This window comes from Ammospiza nelsoni, chromosome 14 (assembly GCF_027579445.1).
Source record: "Ammospiza nelsoni isolate bAmmNel1 chromosome 14, bAmmNel1.pri, whole genome shotgun sequence".
Lineage (NCBI taxonomy): Eukaryota > Metazoa > Chordata > Aves > Passeriformes > Passerellidae > Ammospiza > Ammospiza nelsoni.
The window spans coordinates 14841496-14857813 of NC_080646.1; the positions used below are offsets into that span (position 1 = coordinate 14841496).

The window sequence follows — 16318 nt, forward strand, 5'->3', positions numbered from 1 at the left end:
AAACTGCAGCACGGTTTTCCCACGCCTTAGCCCTCAGGAGCTGCTAAGCTGTGCTTGGCTGCTGGCTGATACTGTTACCAGGGTGTTTGAGTGGGATTCTTCATCTGAAGTAACTTGACCTGAGATCATTTGAGATGTAGCTGCCTGTGGGTCTTGCACTCTGGTTTGTTTTGCCTTATTCCTGATTGTCAGCCTTCTGCCTTTCATGGATAATGTGATTTACTAGGCCTGTGTCATAAACACTTCTATAAATACTCAGATTTAACTGGATCTGTAATCCAGTATTTAATTATTTAACTACAATGCAGCATCCCACCAAATTTGTGCATGCAGTTCTTGATTAGAGCTTTTTTGGGAGAGAGGTCTAGTGTTTTTTGCATTGAGCAGCAGTACCACCAAGCAGAAGGTTCTGTGATCCTGTCTGTGATGTGTGGAGCTTGGACTTGAGAGGCCATTCTGGAAAAGTGAGTCATGCTAAACGAGCTGGGAAGTGCATGGATGTGGGGAGCTAAACACTGAGCTGCTTTTTTTAGCTTGGAGACAACAGTGCCCAGAGGTTGGAGCAAAAATGTCTCTTGTAGAAAAATTTGTCAAGAAAACCAGTGATTAAGGAATGTTTTTAGATACATGCAGTATCTTTATGTTCAAAAGGTAGCCACTGACCTTTGGAATTCTAGATCAGGAGGCAGTGGAAATTGTGTTGGGTAAGGTAGTGTGTTGTGGGTTTGGAAGCACTGGGAGAATTGAGTGGAATGCTTGAACAACCTAGTTAAAATGTGTATGTATATATTTAGTCCTAGCTTTTCCTCTCAACTTGTTCTTTGTGATGTAAAGATGACTTGTACTGTTCAAACTGTGCATGTATGCTATTATAGATACTTTATGCTTCCAGAGTGATCTAAATCAAAGTAGGTTCATTTTACTGACCTGCAGTGTTGAAAATTCTGGGTTTTTTAAACTTGGGTTGTGCATTGTCATCTGAAGAGCAGCTTTAAGTGTGGTTTTCCTCATGCAGGCTTTTCATGAGGTGGGCTGTTTAATATAGGTGGATGTTTGGGAGGAGTGGAGCTCTTCACTAGAGCTTGGAACCCAAGGTACCAAATGGAAAAAAATTGCAATGAGCACTGCTGTACTTTCAGTGGTTAGTACATGTGTTCAGAGAGGAATAAGGTTATTATTTCTGTTTCAAGAGATGATTGATGTCACTTCTGTGGATGTACACTCAGACAAAAGGTGGGACTAAACACTGGCTTCTCAGCTTCAGTGATGCTGCAGAGTTTTTTTAATACACATCTCAAGAGAGCCCTTTAGTGTGTGTTCTCTCCTGCATTTCCCACTGCTGTGTAAAAGAGATAATGAAATAGACAAACACCATGTGCCTGATGCTCTGGGACAGCCCCTGAGTCCTTAGCCTGATCTCTTGAATCTCTTCTCCCAGAAAAACGTTCAGGGAAGCAGAATCCTTCTCCTTGGGATGATGGAAGCAGAATCCTTCTCCTTGGGGTGATGATGCAGTGAAAAGCCGCAGATCCCGGCTGTTGGCAGAGTGTGGGGCAGAGCCAGCAGGCTGTGGGTGGGGTGCAGCTGTGGCAATGAGCAGTTTGCTGTGGTGACCCTGCCTCAGTGCTCTCCTGACTGCCTGCGCTCACTCCAGGAGCTGGCTGCCAGTGCTTGAAATACCTCAAGGAACTCTGAGGTTCCCTGTGAGAGGCTGTGGTGCATTGTGGATGTGTTAGACTATGGAAGACAAAGCTCTCCTTTCAGCTGATAAAATCAGTCAGATAATGGGATTCTGACCTCATTGCACTAATTGCTGGGGAACAACTGTTAAAAAATGGGCCCCCTGCCCCCAGTCAGCTGAAGGCTTTTATGATAAGACAATTGGAGAGAATCTGTTGGAATTTAAGGTGGCTGTAGTTTCACTAGGCGAGGACAAAGGTGAGAATCTGTGGGAAGTCATCCTGGTCCGTGTTGGAAAGAGCGCTGTGCTGCAGCTGAGTGCTGAAGGATGCTGTGTGTAGGGAAATGACCTCTTCGTTCCTTGTTCTGGGCTGGCTGAGGAAGATTCTGTTTTCTTTTCTTATACTTCCTCAGGAAGCTGAGTGTTTTGGATATTGACTTTGATTATGTTGATTTTTTTAAAGTGAATGATAAATATCACCCCCTGTGTATATAACAAACATAAGAAATTCTTATAAGAGCTTTAAATTTTGATGGTTCTGATAAGCACTTTTAATTCTTGTTCCCACAAGTGCAATCAAAATGTATTGATTTTGCATTTGACCTTTAGAACTTGGAAGTTCAATAACATCCTACTGCTGAACTGGACTTCCCCAGGAATAATGGAAAATTAATTTTAGAAGCCAAATTGAAATGCAGCAAGATGGGTGAGGTGTATGTATGTCTGGTGTGTCATTCTGAAGAGGAACTTTCACTCTAAATATAGTATTACAGATAATACTATGTGTGATATAGTATTATATAGTATACAGAGAGTAAATATAATATTTTTTCCCTTTTTTGACACAGCCCAATACTAGTTCTTCCTTCCCATTTTTGTCTCTTGAATAAGAACACTGTCACAGCTGTTATGATTTTTTCAGGATAAGTATAAATGCTTTTTGGCATGAACATTTTATTGTAAGTATGGTGTACACAACATGAGACTGCAAGCTTGAAGAAAAGCTGGTGTTCTTTCTGTGGTTGAGTTTGTGATCTGACTGTTCCTTCCTGTGGTTTGCTTGCTGTGGTTGAAAGAGCTCCCAGTTGTCAGGCACCTTTCCTCTCCCCACTGTGTTCTGTGGAGAACAGGAGCAATGAGCCCCCTGAGGTAGCAGGAGCAGTTCCTTCATTTTATTGTCCTTAGGACAGCTGTCAGTGCTGATCTGAAAAATCTGAGACACCAAATGCAACTTAGTGCTTCCCTCAGGAGGTTCCTCTTGTGTAGTCCAGAGGAAAATCTGGTTTAGGTAGATTGCTAGGTATTATTTTCTCTGAAAACGTAAAAATCTCATTGACCTTAGTGAGGAATGTATGGGAATGGATGACGACTGTAGATATTTAAGACTTATATTTATTTATCAAAAATTACTGTTAAACTTTACTAAGAAGTAATATGGTTTAAAAACTCATTTGACCTCACATATCAAAATTTGATCCCCATTGAGGGAACAATTCCTTAAAATCTATCTTGTTGTTTGGAGCACAATTCACTTCCATGAAAAGCAGTTGAGTTAAAATGGGAGCAATAATTCCTCCAGTAAGTCCCCCTAGAGCTGGAAAGAAACATTGAGAGACTATTCGGGCTTGGGTTTCAAGAGTGTACAGGAGCTCTGGCCTTAATCTGGGCTGAGGTGTAGAAATCTAAAAGGTGTTAATCTGCAGGAAACCTGCCCTTGGGAACTTGCATTATTTTAAGGTAGAATACTCATTTCTGCAGCTATTTTTTGAAGCTTTCCAAATGTAAACCAGAACTGCCCTCTCAAGCCTGTGGGTGGCTTCAGTGCTGCTGCTGGCAACAGCTTTTCACCTGCAGTGCAGGTAGACTGAGCAATGCCATTTGCAGCATCACTGCACTGCCCAGTTCAGTAGCCAGTGGTTTTTTGGGTTGGTGTTTTCCTATGTGCACACATACCCAGATGTGTGGGAAAAGGTAAAAGTTGGATGAGAAGAGGCATGGTATCAAACAAAACCCCACCAAAACGCCACAAAACTCCCCAATAAAAACAACCAAACCAGCCCTTGAGAAGAAGGACAAAACCCCCCAATAAAAACAACCAAACCAGCCCTTGAGAAGAAGGACAAAACTCCCCAATAAAAACAACCAAACCAGCCCTTGAGAAGAAGGACAAAACTCCCCAATAAAAACAACCAAACCAGCCCTTGAGAAGAACGAAAGAAATATGTTGAGAAGGAGAAGAAAAAATTGTTGTTGTTTGAAGGACTCTTACAAGCCCACAAAGGGAGCTTTCTGAAAAGATGTTTACTTTGAAATGTTTATTTCTCAGGGCAGTTCCAAAGATGAAAGAGTTGAACAAGATTTGATGTTTCCAAGATTTTGGGTAAATGATAAGTTTCATAACTTCCATATTGATGAATTGCAATGTCATGTATGACTCTGTCCTTTAAATAGTAATAAAACACCCAGCCCACAAACACATCCATTTCCCATACACAGAGCTAGGAATACTAATTGTCTCTAAAATGGTGTTCAGGATGAGCTTAAGGAAACTTTTCATTTTAACAAAGCGAAAGCATCAAATAAATCACTGGAGTCATGATACCATCATTCTTTCTGTTCTTTTTATTCTTAATATATGTGCTCAGTTCTGGGCTCCTCAGTACAAAAAAGACCAGGAGCTGCTGGAGAGGGCCTAGCATTGGCCACAAAGTTAATGAAGGGTCTGGAACATCTCTTAGGAGGGAAAAACTGGATCTGTTTAGTCTGGAGAAGACAGAGGGAAATCTCATTAATGCATATAAATAATCTCCCAGGCAGGTGCCAAGAGGATGGTGCCAGACTCTTCAGTGGTGCCCAGTGACAGGCTGAGGAGCAATGGCTATAAATTAAACACAAGAAGTTCCACCTCAGCCTGGAAGAACTTCTTTCCTTGGAGAGTGGCCCAGGGAGGGTGTGGGGTCTCCTGCTCTGGAGACATTCCTGTGTCACCTGCTCCAGGTCACCCTGCCTTGGCAGGAGGGTTGGACTGGATCATCTCCAGAGGTCCCTTCCAGCCTTAAAAATAAAGTGGTTCTGTGTGATTCTGTGGTGGTGGATAGCATGAAAAATAGAACACTTTGGGTATGGCCTAAGAGCAACATCGCAGCAGGGACCTCAGCTCATGGTAGCACAGGCTCATCCTTCTGCCTCAGTTGTCAGTGCTGAGGGGGGTGAGTACCTTCACAGGTCTTCTTCAAACTTCCCTTGGTCTTTTGTGAGTGAATGCAGTTCTTTACAGATAGAAACTAACTCAAGTAAGCAGTTTGTGTCCAAGCCAGCACTCACCTCAGACTGCCTTTGAACTGTTTTCACTGTTCTTGATTGGACTGTTTGGGCATGCAGAAAGAATGAAAATAACATATTACTTGCTTTGCGTGTAACTAATGGATATTTGATGTTTCCAAGTCTTGTGCATTTGAAATGGATGTATTAGTAAAATCCAGGGGAGGTGATAGCAATAGTGTGAACAAAGAAATGGAGAACAAAATGGAAAGACAGCTGCTGCAGAAAGGAGAAGGGCTTTAAAAATGCAGCCTCAGTCTGACTGAGCAGTGAGTGCCCTGTCCAGGTTTAAAAAGGCTGGTGAGTTTGTGAGGTGGTTTGGGGTTTTTTTGACATTTGTCCTGGGTTTTTTATGAAGTAGTAAGTCTTCTCACAGTTCTCAGAAGCATGTTACATATGGAATTTGTTTTGTTTCTTACTCATGGCTTAGCTGTTATCTTGCCCTGCTCCAACTCTGGGTTTGCCAGTTCTCCTAGATCCAGTGGGAGCAGTGCTGAGCTGGTTAAACTGGGTTTTATCAGTTTGTGCCATTTCCAGAGCCAGGGTGTTGTTTGCCCTGTGCGCCGAGCTGCAGCAGGGAGGGACAAGGACTCGGAGCCATGGAAATCATGGAAATCAGCGCCCTGAGCCAGGGAGCTGGGGCTGTGCTGCTGCCACAGGGCTGGACCTGCACGGTGCTGCCAGGCCAGGCACGCTGAATGAACAGGGTCAGCTTCTCTTGGTCATTGCAGGTAAAAATCAGGCTGCCTATTTCAATTGCCGTGTAAATTACACCTTTATTGGATTCCTGTTGCACCTTCTTCTGAACAGGAGCTACTTAGAGCTTTTTGCTGTGGAAGTTTAATTGCAGAGATGAGTCTTCACTTGTTGATGAGATGTTTAGCCTGAAAAGCTCTTGCCAAAACTAAGACAGAATGAGAACATCAGAAATAAGGAAGAAAATCAGTATTCCTTGACCGTTTAGCAAGCAAAACATTCTGTTTTGTTTCAGAGATGGCTTTGTGTGTGGAAATTGTTGCTGGTTTTGTATATATTTGGTCTGCATTTAAAAAGCTGGAGAGAAATAATCTAATTCTGGGGTAGAGTTTAATCAATTTATAATGCAAAGAAGCAACATTTGGTACTGATTTGAGGAGAATTACAGCTGTTAGGATTAAATATGTCACAGTTAAGTTGCAACAGCACTTTCAGGAGAAATGAACCCTGAAAGAGAAATGAGCAGTAATGTGGCACATCCTGACCCTTGAAATTGAAGCACAAAATGCAGAAAAAAAAATGCAGAGCTTTTTTGGCATTATGAGAAGAACTTGCTTTTTGAACCCAGTTGCAAGTTCTGATGTTCTGAAGTTGGATAAAGTTTTCAGAGGTGTTGTTTGTGAGAGTAAACACTCCTACTGCTGTTCCTTGTGATACAGGACTGGATTAAAAGTTTGGAGTACTTTTTGTTGTAGTGACTGAGTTACTGTAACTGAAACAAATGGAGATCAAAGTAGATTTTAAAAAAACCAACACCTCCATGTTGCAGGAATGTTCGTGTTCTGATTCTGTTCTTTAATTAGTGGATTGCATGCTTATGAGGGGGGTGGATATGGAGCAAAACACTGGACACTCCCTCTGGAAAGGTAGAAAATGCAGCAGCAGGATGTTCTCTGTGTATTTCCTGCTGCCTTCCTGCCTGTTTCCAGGCCCTGGGCTCTGCTGGGTTTTCCTCCCTCTTGCTATTTTGTCCTTTCCAAATGTTTGCTTGTCCTGGCACACTAAGTAGTGCTCTTTCAAGCAGAAATGCAGGTATGTCAATATTGTCATAGTGTTACTGTTTAATCTAGTTACCTTAGAGAGGACCTTGTAATTTCTGCAGTGCTACTGTTCACCAAAATAATTAGCCTACACTAAACTGCAGTCCATTAAATTTGACCTGTGTGCTTAATACAGTAGCACAGGCACTGTAATCTGTAGCTGGGTGTTCATGAATTAGTGGTAATTGGCACACAGTTAAAACAAGCAAAAGGAGAGTGTAAGTATAAATGTTAGAATATAAATACAGCTGAATGGATTACCTACGTCTACTACAATCTTAATGAGCAACCAAGAGAGCCTATATCACAAATGCTGCTTGTAATCCTTCCCTTGGAACTTTATAACTTCAAGCTCTGTAATGTCTTACCTCTTTTCCCCCCACCCCCTTCCACAGGGGCACAGGAAGTTCAGCTGTGACATATAAAGGCAGGAAATGTGTAATGAATGAGCCAGGCCAACTTCTTCTGTAGCTATTCTATATGAATATTAATGCTACTTTTGAATGTAAGTTTCTGCCTGGGGTATTACACAGCTATTGAAAGTGAAGTCTAATCTTTGGTTTTTTGTTGTTTTTTTTTTCTCCTTAGAGCACAACAATGGAAGAAACAGCTATATGGGAACAACACACGGTGACTCTTCACAGGGTGAGTTCATACAATTGCCTGTGTGTGCCTAACGCAGGATACTGGTAGTTTTTGAAAACAATAGGAAAAAGCCAGATGTCAGGAAGTAAAAGGAGAGGAAACTGTCATATTCTCTTGTTTAAATTTAGAAGTGTTGTAAAAGCTCCATGTGATAGCTCTGTTTGTTTGTTGGGTTTCAGAGATAAGCCTGCCTACGAATAAGCATGCTGGAAACAAAGCTTTAGATTACATCTGTACCAACTGAAGGGAGACAGAAATCTGTGTTCATGGCAGTGCTGTAAATGTGTGTGAAAGTTCTCAAACTTTATTTGCAGGGACATAAAGCAATGTAGTTGCATATAAATAAATGTATTCAAAACTGCCTTATTTGCTTGCCACTTTAAGTGGCTGGAAGTAGTGGTTCTGGGTGGTCAGAATGTGTACCCTGCACAAAGGAATGTGTGCTGGGAACCAGTGAATAGCAAAACTGCTTTTGCATTTAGACTGACTCCTCTTGTTTGAGTTACTCCTGAATGAAATGGAGGTCTGGTACAGCTATCATGAAGCTGTACAAGAGATTAAGGAAGGAATTAATTGCATAGGAAAGGTCAGAGCAGGGTGGGATGCCACTTCTGGCAGCAAGTTAGTATTAAAGCAGCCACGGAATCATGGTCCAAGTGCTGTATTCATCACAAAAAAAGAGAGATGTGCAAGTGTTTCCTCAAGGGGGCAAGTTATATCATTTGCCTTCAGTTCATCATAGAATAAAGGCATTTTAAAATTGTGCCTTTGGTGGGATGAATGGACCTTGGACAAAAATGCGTGTAGGGCAGCTGGGCAGATAAAATGTTAATTCTCTGTCAGACCTGCTAGCTGTTGATACTGAAGGCTTTAGTGTTTTTGATTCAATGTAACGGTTTGGGCAGGTGCCCTTTTGTGAAGGGAACAGTTACACTCAGTGTGACCCAAAGGCTGACAAAGTATCCCATCTCTGGCTGCGGCCACATTGAAAGGAAAGTATAAGTAAAAATGGAAATGTGTAGTGATGCTTATCTAGGCTACTCTTTAAGCTTCCAGCAGTTTTTAGGTCAACAAGTTTTTGAGCAAGAAGTGTTATTTCGATATATAATTAATTACCCCTTATGTTTTCATCTTGAAGCTGTCCAGTCATCCCTGTAATCTCTATAAAGTTCATTTTTTTGCTCATATTGCTGATAAAATCAGTAGTGCTTTATAGTCAAAACCAAACAAAAAATGCCATAGTATATAGTAATACAGGGTTGGCTCGAAGGCTTGGTGATAGCTTATTTTCTCTTGAAGGGGACCTTTTCCTGGTCAATTGGAGCAGTAATGTCAGTGACACCAGAAGTGAGACATTTAGTCCATGCACAAAGAAATAAGGAAATGCTGCACTATGGTGTTACCTTGAACAAAATTTTAAATAACTGGTGGGATCCAGAGATCTTGGTTTTGGTTGCACTTGCAGGATAGTCAGAAGTTCTTTTAGAGCATTGATGTGAAAGTATGATTTGATTATAATTTTGGTTATGATCTTTTATGTGTCAAAATTCTGCCAACTCTTCTGGTATGACTGTTTTGTTACCTGACTAAGTAGCTCTTAATTAGGTGTTGAAAGCTGATGATATGTACTGTTAATAACTTCAATAGCATTAATTTAGTCAGTTAAAAACAAACAGTTATTTCAATCTGCCAGATAACAAAACGAAACCCCTTACGCTAATATTTAACAAATATGTGCTTAGAGTTATCCTTAACACTGGGAAGAGGTTTACTGGTGAATTCCAAGACTGCTGTCAAAAGACTCGTTAGAAGGTCTTTTGGGAAGTAGAGGCTGGAATTTTTCACCATGATTTTTTGTTGCCTTTCTTTACCACCCTTCCAGTTTCTTGGAGTGACTGCTACGTAACTCTTAAGAGATTGAGCCAGTCTCAGATTCAGCTAAAATTTATTTGGTAGCTACAGTTTATCTTTTATTGAGAGGGCTTCTGGGTTTATATACTTAATTGCAAAGTACGTGAAGGAGGAACCATGTAGTTTGTATATCACATGGGTTTTTTCCTGCTTGGAGCTAAGTTCTGTGAGTCTGTGGTAGATGTGTGTCCTTCCCCCAAAGCACAGACACCTGGTATGTACCTGCCTTTAGCCTGTCCCACACTGCATTCCTGTGGGAAAGTAGAATAGTTCAGCTTTTTTTTTTTGTGGATTTTTTTTTTTCTACAACATCTGACAGGTGAAGTTCTGATACAAGGATTTATTTAATGCAGTTTTACTTAAGGTACATGTTAGTATCTTTTATAATCTCTAGTGATCAGCATCTTGCTATGTCCAGACATGTCTAGGAGCTAGGCTCAGCACTTCTGATAGTCAGTTGTCTCTCAAGATGATGATAGGCAGCAGGATAAAATGGAAAGTAGGTAGGCTGGTTTTTACTAGAAGGCTTCTTATGTGACCACTTAAATTTTCAGCAGCATTTAGGATTTGATTTTTGAATTGAGAGTGTTTCTGAAGACATTGATTTATTTTATTAGAAATTCTTTATCTGACTTGTAGGCCCTTTTAACTGTCTGTGTATGAGACTGCATTGTTTCAGGGCTTCTGGAAGAGAACATCAAAGTATGAAATGTACTCATCTCCATACTGATTTGATTTGCAAATCTACCTTTAAAAGTAGTATGGCAAGCAGCAAGATAAGGTTATGAGTGAGTTTCTGCTGCCCTTAGCCTGATGTCTGTATTCCTTACCATAAGTGGAGAATTCTAAAAACATTTTTGTTTATGGTGAAGGAAAGATAATACTTAAATGAAGTTTGACATAAATGTCTTTGCTATTATCTCTTTTCTTCCTTTCCTTCCCCACCCAAATATGGTGCAAACTAAGTTCTGGTTTTTAAAGTAATGGAAAACTAAAAGTAGGAGTGTCATGAGAGGGGAAATATTACTGTTTTGGAAGGTTTTTTAATAACATATTTGTGTAGGCTATTATATATTCTCTTTGACTTTAAAAAATAAAACTTAAAAAACCCTCAGCTCTGGTCACAAGTGGACATTTCAGATCCTCCTTCATGGCACCAAGTTTCACTTAATTCTTGCATCCCAGCCCTGATTTCTGCTTGATCTGTGTGGGATGTATTTTGAAAACAAGTCCATTCATCCTCTAATGAATGAAAATGGATGTAAAAGAAGCAGTGAGGTGTCCCCTTCCCCAGTCCCCCACACTTAGATCAACTTCCTTCTTGGCAAAGTATGGACTAACTGCTTCTGAACAGTGAATCTCCAAATCTGTGTTTTAGTTCTGTTCCTATTCACTGCTTACAGGCAAGTCTGGAACATCTTTTTATGACCTCTGTTTTGGGAGGAAATAGGGAACAGGTTGGTTTTGGGCAGTAATTAATGTCCAAAAAGCTGAACATCATGTGTCTTGCAGCCAGATGCAGACTGCCATGTTGCCTCTGCTGTCACAGTAAGGTTATGAAACTCCTTGCTGAAGCTGGGTCATGTTTGTTAAAAAGTCAAAAAAAGGGAAGGTGAAGTCTGTGAAATAGAGGGGTGAGATTGACCCAAATCTGATATTTTCCATCCAGTGACTGCATTTTGTGTAGTTGAAAATTGCAGAATAAATTCTTGAGTAAAATACAGCATTTAAATGGTAATATCATCAAAATGTTTTCTGGGCAATGGTAAAAGAGCTGGATGGTTTGCAGATCTGTTATATTTAGAAAGCTTATTTCCCACCCTCGCTGCTTCCAGGCAGAAATGTAAGCATCATTGTTGTATCTTGAAATATCTAACAGGAATAACTTTTCAGAGGCATTGACCTTGCTGTAGTGGCAGGTCACCCTAGAGGGAAAAGATTGAAGCAAATTACTTTTGTTAAGATGCAGATGATTTGCAAGTGCTGACAAGGTTTTGATGTATTTAATGGTACAAGTGATCTTGGTATTATTCGTAGGAACTGAGCCTGCAGTCATACTCCTGTGTGCTGCAGTCCTGTCAGCTCCTGAGCTGCTGAGGTCGAGCTGGGTAAATACCATAATGGGAAAACTCAAAGAAAGTGTTGCAGGAAATGATATAGGGCTTGAGAGTTGCAGCTCAGTGCAATAGTTTGTTGTGCTTACTGAAGATTGAGGTCTTGCTGATGACCTCCTAAGGTCCAGGCCATAAAAATGCAAATGAGAACTCTAATCTCTTGGAAGAGACTGGGTAGTTACTCCAAAACTCTCTGCATTCTAAAAGGGTTTATTTTTAATCTATCTCCTGTTACTGGATTGCATAGCATTGATTGGTTCATTGATCCTGCCTTCTTTCAAAAACTTGTATTGATCTCATGGGATGTTTTTGTGTTTGGTATGGGAATGCAAATTGTGACCATTAAATACTGGAAAGTAAAAGTATTTCTCTTGTTTTTATAGGCCCCTGGATTTGGATTTGGTATTGCAATATCTGGAGGAAGAGATAATCCTCACTTTCAGAGTGGCGAGACATCAATAGTTATTTCTGATGTGCTGAAAGGAGGCCCAGCAGAAGGACTGCTACAGTAAGTGCCAAACTGTACCTGGGTGCTGATTCAGGGGCATTCATCTTTGTCAGTAGTAGCTTAACCTCCCAGTTGTTTTGGTCTCAAGTTGTCTGTCTGTAACTGTTAGAGTAGTAGGTTTGTAATGCAGGCAGTTTGCTTGGGGGCACCTATTCACCAATATTTTCTTTTTGGCATAAAGTATTTATTGTGTATCTTGTGATGTTTTTCATTAGAGAAAATGACCGTGTTGCAATGGTTAATGGAGTTTCAATGGATAATGTGGAACATGCGTTTGCTGTTCAGCAGCTGAGGAAAAGTGGGAAGAATGCCAAAATTGTAAGTGAATGTCCTGAAGATTTAAAGTTCCATAGTCATAGAGCAAAAGTGAAATAGTGTAATGTCTGCCATGAAATTCAGGCATGATGCAAGGTACTTGAATAACACCTGTGTGATGTGTCAGGTTAAGTGATGATCATGGTATGTTTTTCAAGTGGGTCACTCAAAATGTTTTTCAAATGTGAATAATGATGGTTGCATAGTGTGGCACAGGATAATTCAGACTCCTTTTCTTTATGGTAAAGTTCTCAGATTGCCAAATTGTGGCAAGTCAGCTTTGTTTAATATTTGTTTACTTTGTTGGATACACTTTTACTTAGTTTTTCAAAGGCTGGTGTATGCTAAAGGACAAGCTGTTCAGGCACTAACAGTTCTTTTTGTGCTCAGTAATCACTTTGCCAAAATAAGTCTAATTACTTTAATTCCTATAATTTTGTAGGCTTATTCTAAGTGGTTGGTTTTTGAACTTTTGCAAAACAGAAAAGGGTCATCACCAAAGGGTAGTAGTCCAGCTTTCTGTAGAAGTTTGGGGGTTATGTTACAAAAAATAGAATAAAAAATGCACAGCATTTAGAAGTTGCTTAATTAATGAAAACAGACTTCTAGCTTCTTGTAGAAAAGCTTTTCTGCTGACACGTTTTTAGTGCATTTATGTGCTTTAATGCAGTTGCAAAGAAAGTGTGATGTTTTGCATTTGTAGATTTGGCAGCAGTTCTTTAAAGCTTACAGAAAGCAATGTGTGGCAAGCTGTGCAGGGCTTTCAGTATCTTAAATATTTAGTGTGTAGATTTAGACTAAAAAAAGGTAATTAATGAAAACTTTTTGGTAGAACTTGGTTTTGTTCTGCAATACATAGCAAATAAATCTCTGAACAAGGCTGGCTCATATTCTGGAACCAGCTGTCTCTGTTGTACAAACCAACTTTGAACTTCCCGAGTGACTGCTTCCCTTCCTCCATGTCTTGCATAAACATTTTTTTGGAAGACTGGGAGACTTCAAAGTTGAGGAGAATCACTGTCAATAGCATACTGAGTATGCACTAGATTACATGTTAGCAAGAAGGGGTTTTAGCAGTGCCAGTAACTGATTTTGTGGTTTTAAGCAAAGAGAGGGCGTTCAAATATGCAACTCTGAAGACAGAATATGGTGTTGTGCTACAAAGGCACAAGGATTGTTACCCTTTTTTGCCACTTGTGCAAAAACATTAAAAAGGACTAAAACAACTGCAAAAACAGGTTTCTAATAATCTTTATTGATAATAAGAATTAATTGGATATAATTTTTTAATGAGGCTGCAACAATTCAGAGCATTCACCAATACATCTGCATGTTGTGAATGCTGGGATTAGCTTGGCTTCTGACATTAGTGCCACCATTAGCATTCCACAGCCAGAGGCTGATTGCTGCTGTTGGGTTGCAGACTATCCGAAGGATGAAGAAGATTCAGATCCCAGTGACTCGAGCAGAGCCTGACCCGGTGTCTGAGAACGAGGACGACAGCTACGACGAGGAGATCCGCGACCCCCGCAGCAGCCGCGGCGGCCCCAGCGCTGGCAGGAGGCACGAGAAGAGCTGGGTCAGGGAGCGCAGCGCCAGCAGGGACAGGAGCTTGTCTCCCAGGTCAGACAGGAGGTCTGTCACCTCCAGCCAGCCTGCCAAGCCCACCAAAGTCACACTGGTGAAATCCAGGAAAAATGAAGGTAACTTGTGTGGGCATCTCTTGCTAAAACTTTTACTGCTTTCCGCAGTGTTGTGTGGGCTGAATGAACAGTGCTGTGACCAGTTTGTCCATTTTACCAGTAGCTGGCTGAAAACTTAAAAAGTGCTATTCTATTTCTTATTCTGTTTTTCATATTCCAAAATCTATGTGCTTAGTTAAGGGTAAAGTACTATATAGTGTAAATAAATTCCAGCTGCAGCCAACATCTGGTAGTCAGCAGTTACATACCTATGCTTTAGCTGTGTCTTTGTTTGGGTATCCAAACAAGCTGGGTGTCTTGTTTGGAAGAAGAAAAATTGTAGGTAGCACCTCAGTTAAGCTGTTGAACTACAGCTCTGATTATAGGCAGTGTTAGAAAAAGAGACTGATATAAAGGTAAAGCTGTGACATATCCTGTTACAGCCCATTGTGTGCCAGCTTCACTCTCCCCTTTGTGTTGCCTGTGTAAATGCTATACAAATCAGTGTTGTAAATCTCCAGATACCTCCCTCTTTTCTACTGTAACTTCATCACTTTTCTTTTTTCTTTTCTTATGTAGAATATGGTCTGCGGTTGGCAAGTCACATATTTGTGAAAGAAATATCACAGGATAGCCTGGCAGCAAGAGATGGCAATATCCAGGAAGGAGATGTTGTACTGAAGGTACAGTGTATGGTGATGATGGTTGTTCAAAGGCAAAACTCACTGATACAACTCTGCCTAGAATTGGCTGTGCCAGTAACATAATTATAGCTAATAGAAGATGTGTCACTTTTCATTAAATTATTTTAAAGATCAAATTTAATATGAATCAGCTTCTCTAAGAAAACTGAAATTACTAAGCCTTTTTGGTATTATTCCCAAAGTGTAATTGAGACAAAAAATGCCTACTGTAAATACATAATAAAGACAATTGGAAAAGTATTGAAGCTTTGCTTAGTTATAAGTAAAATGTGGAATTGTGCTACTGTGCAGCACTTAAACTTGCCTTCGGGTTAATTTTTTTGTTTGGTTGGTTTTTTAGTGAAATAAATATACCCAGGGGTTAATTTTTTGTGCCCCACCCCTGGCAGTGTCCAAGGCAAGTGGATGGGGCTTTAAGGATCCTGGTCTAGTGGGAGGTGTCCCTGCCCATGCCAAGGTGGTTGGAACTGGATGATCTTTGAGGTGCCTTCCAACTGAGGCTATTCTGTGATTTTAATTCCTATTAACAATTTTTATTTCAAGATAGTTCTGTGGATATGTTGGTGCGGAAAAATGGACCATTCTTTGCTCTGAGTATAGCAGTGCTGCTTCAAAAAATATAACTAATCTTTTACAAGTTTTGTATTAGTGCTAGATGCTTTAACTTTGAAACTTGAAAATAATTTTATATTATGCAATATTTTGGATGAGTCCAATGGTCTTTCATTTTATTGTAGCAATTTGATAAATATTTTAACTACTTCCAAATATCATCAGATAGAACACCTCTCTTTTTGCTGGTGAGTCACTGGGATTTTTTTAGTAAGTTTATATCTGTTCTTTTTTACTGCTCTCTTCCAGATAAATGGCACAGTGACGGAAAATATGTCCTTAGCAGATGCCAAAACATTAATAGAAAGGTCAAAAGGCAAATTGAAGATGGTTGTTCAGAGAGATGAACGAGCCACACTGTTGAATGTCCCTGATCTTTCTGACAGTATTCATTCTGCTAATGCTTCAGAAAGAGATGGTGAGTATAAAAACTTGATTTCTAAAGAGGAAAGAACTCCCTATGTTGTCAAGATTTGAAATAGCTAAGTGGGATGAGAGGGTGGGGAGGAGAAGAGTTAAGAGCAAGATTGTAATAGGGGTAAATTTTTGTTTGAATGTGATTGAAATCCACTCCTTCAAAAATGGTGGAGAAAAAGTTACAGTCCCTGTTCTTGTGGCTGTTCTTTCAGGAATATTAAGTTTGGTTTTCGTGTAATAATAAGCATAGATTTAACATCTTCATAAAAATTCTCTGCAAAAGCTTATTCCCATTTAAGCAGGTCATGCCACCATTTAAATTACGATCATTTCATGAAAAAACAACTTTTATTTAACAGACATTTCAGAAATTCAGTCGCTGGCATCAGATCATTCCAACCGATCACATGACAGGCCCCGCCGCAGTCGTTCACGATCTCCTGACCAGAGGTCAGAGCCTTCAGACCATTCCAGACATTCTCCACAGCAGCCCAGCAACGGCAGGTGATGGCAGCATTGTATTATTTTTAAATCAACTATTTAATGTAACATATAAGTTATAGGAGTGCTTGGATTTATAAGGTGTAACAAATGTGAAGCAGAACTATGGAG

General features: G+C 40.2%; 1 protein-coding gene across 3 annotated transcripts in view; it reads left to right on the forward strand.

Annotated features, from left to right (window-relative positions):
* TJP1 (tight junction protein 1) overlaps positions 1–16318 on the forward strand; it is a 156627-nt gene that overhangs the window by 108387 nt on the left and 31922 nt on the right. For all 3 annotated transcript variants that reach the window (XM_059481871.1, XM_059481869.1, XM_059481872.1), the window contains 7 exons: positions 7387–7443; positions 11852–11976; positions 12192–12294; positions 13715–13994; positions 14553–14656; positions 15539–15707; positions 16066–16210. In XM_059481871.1, the coding sequence (XP_059337854.1) occupies positions 7387–7443; positions 11852–11976; positions 12192–12294; positions 13715–13994; positions 14553–14656; positions 15539–15707; positions 16066–16210 (983 nt within the window). The remainder of the gene's footprint in view (positions 1–7386; positions 7444–11851; positions 11977–12191; positions 12295–13714; positions 13995–14552; positions 14657–15538; positions 15708–16065; positions 16211–16318) is intronic.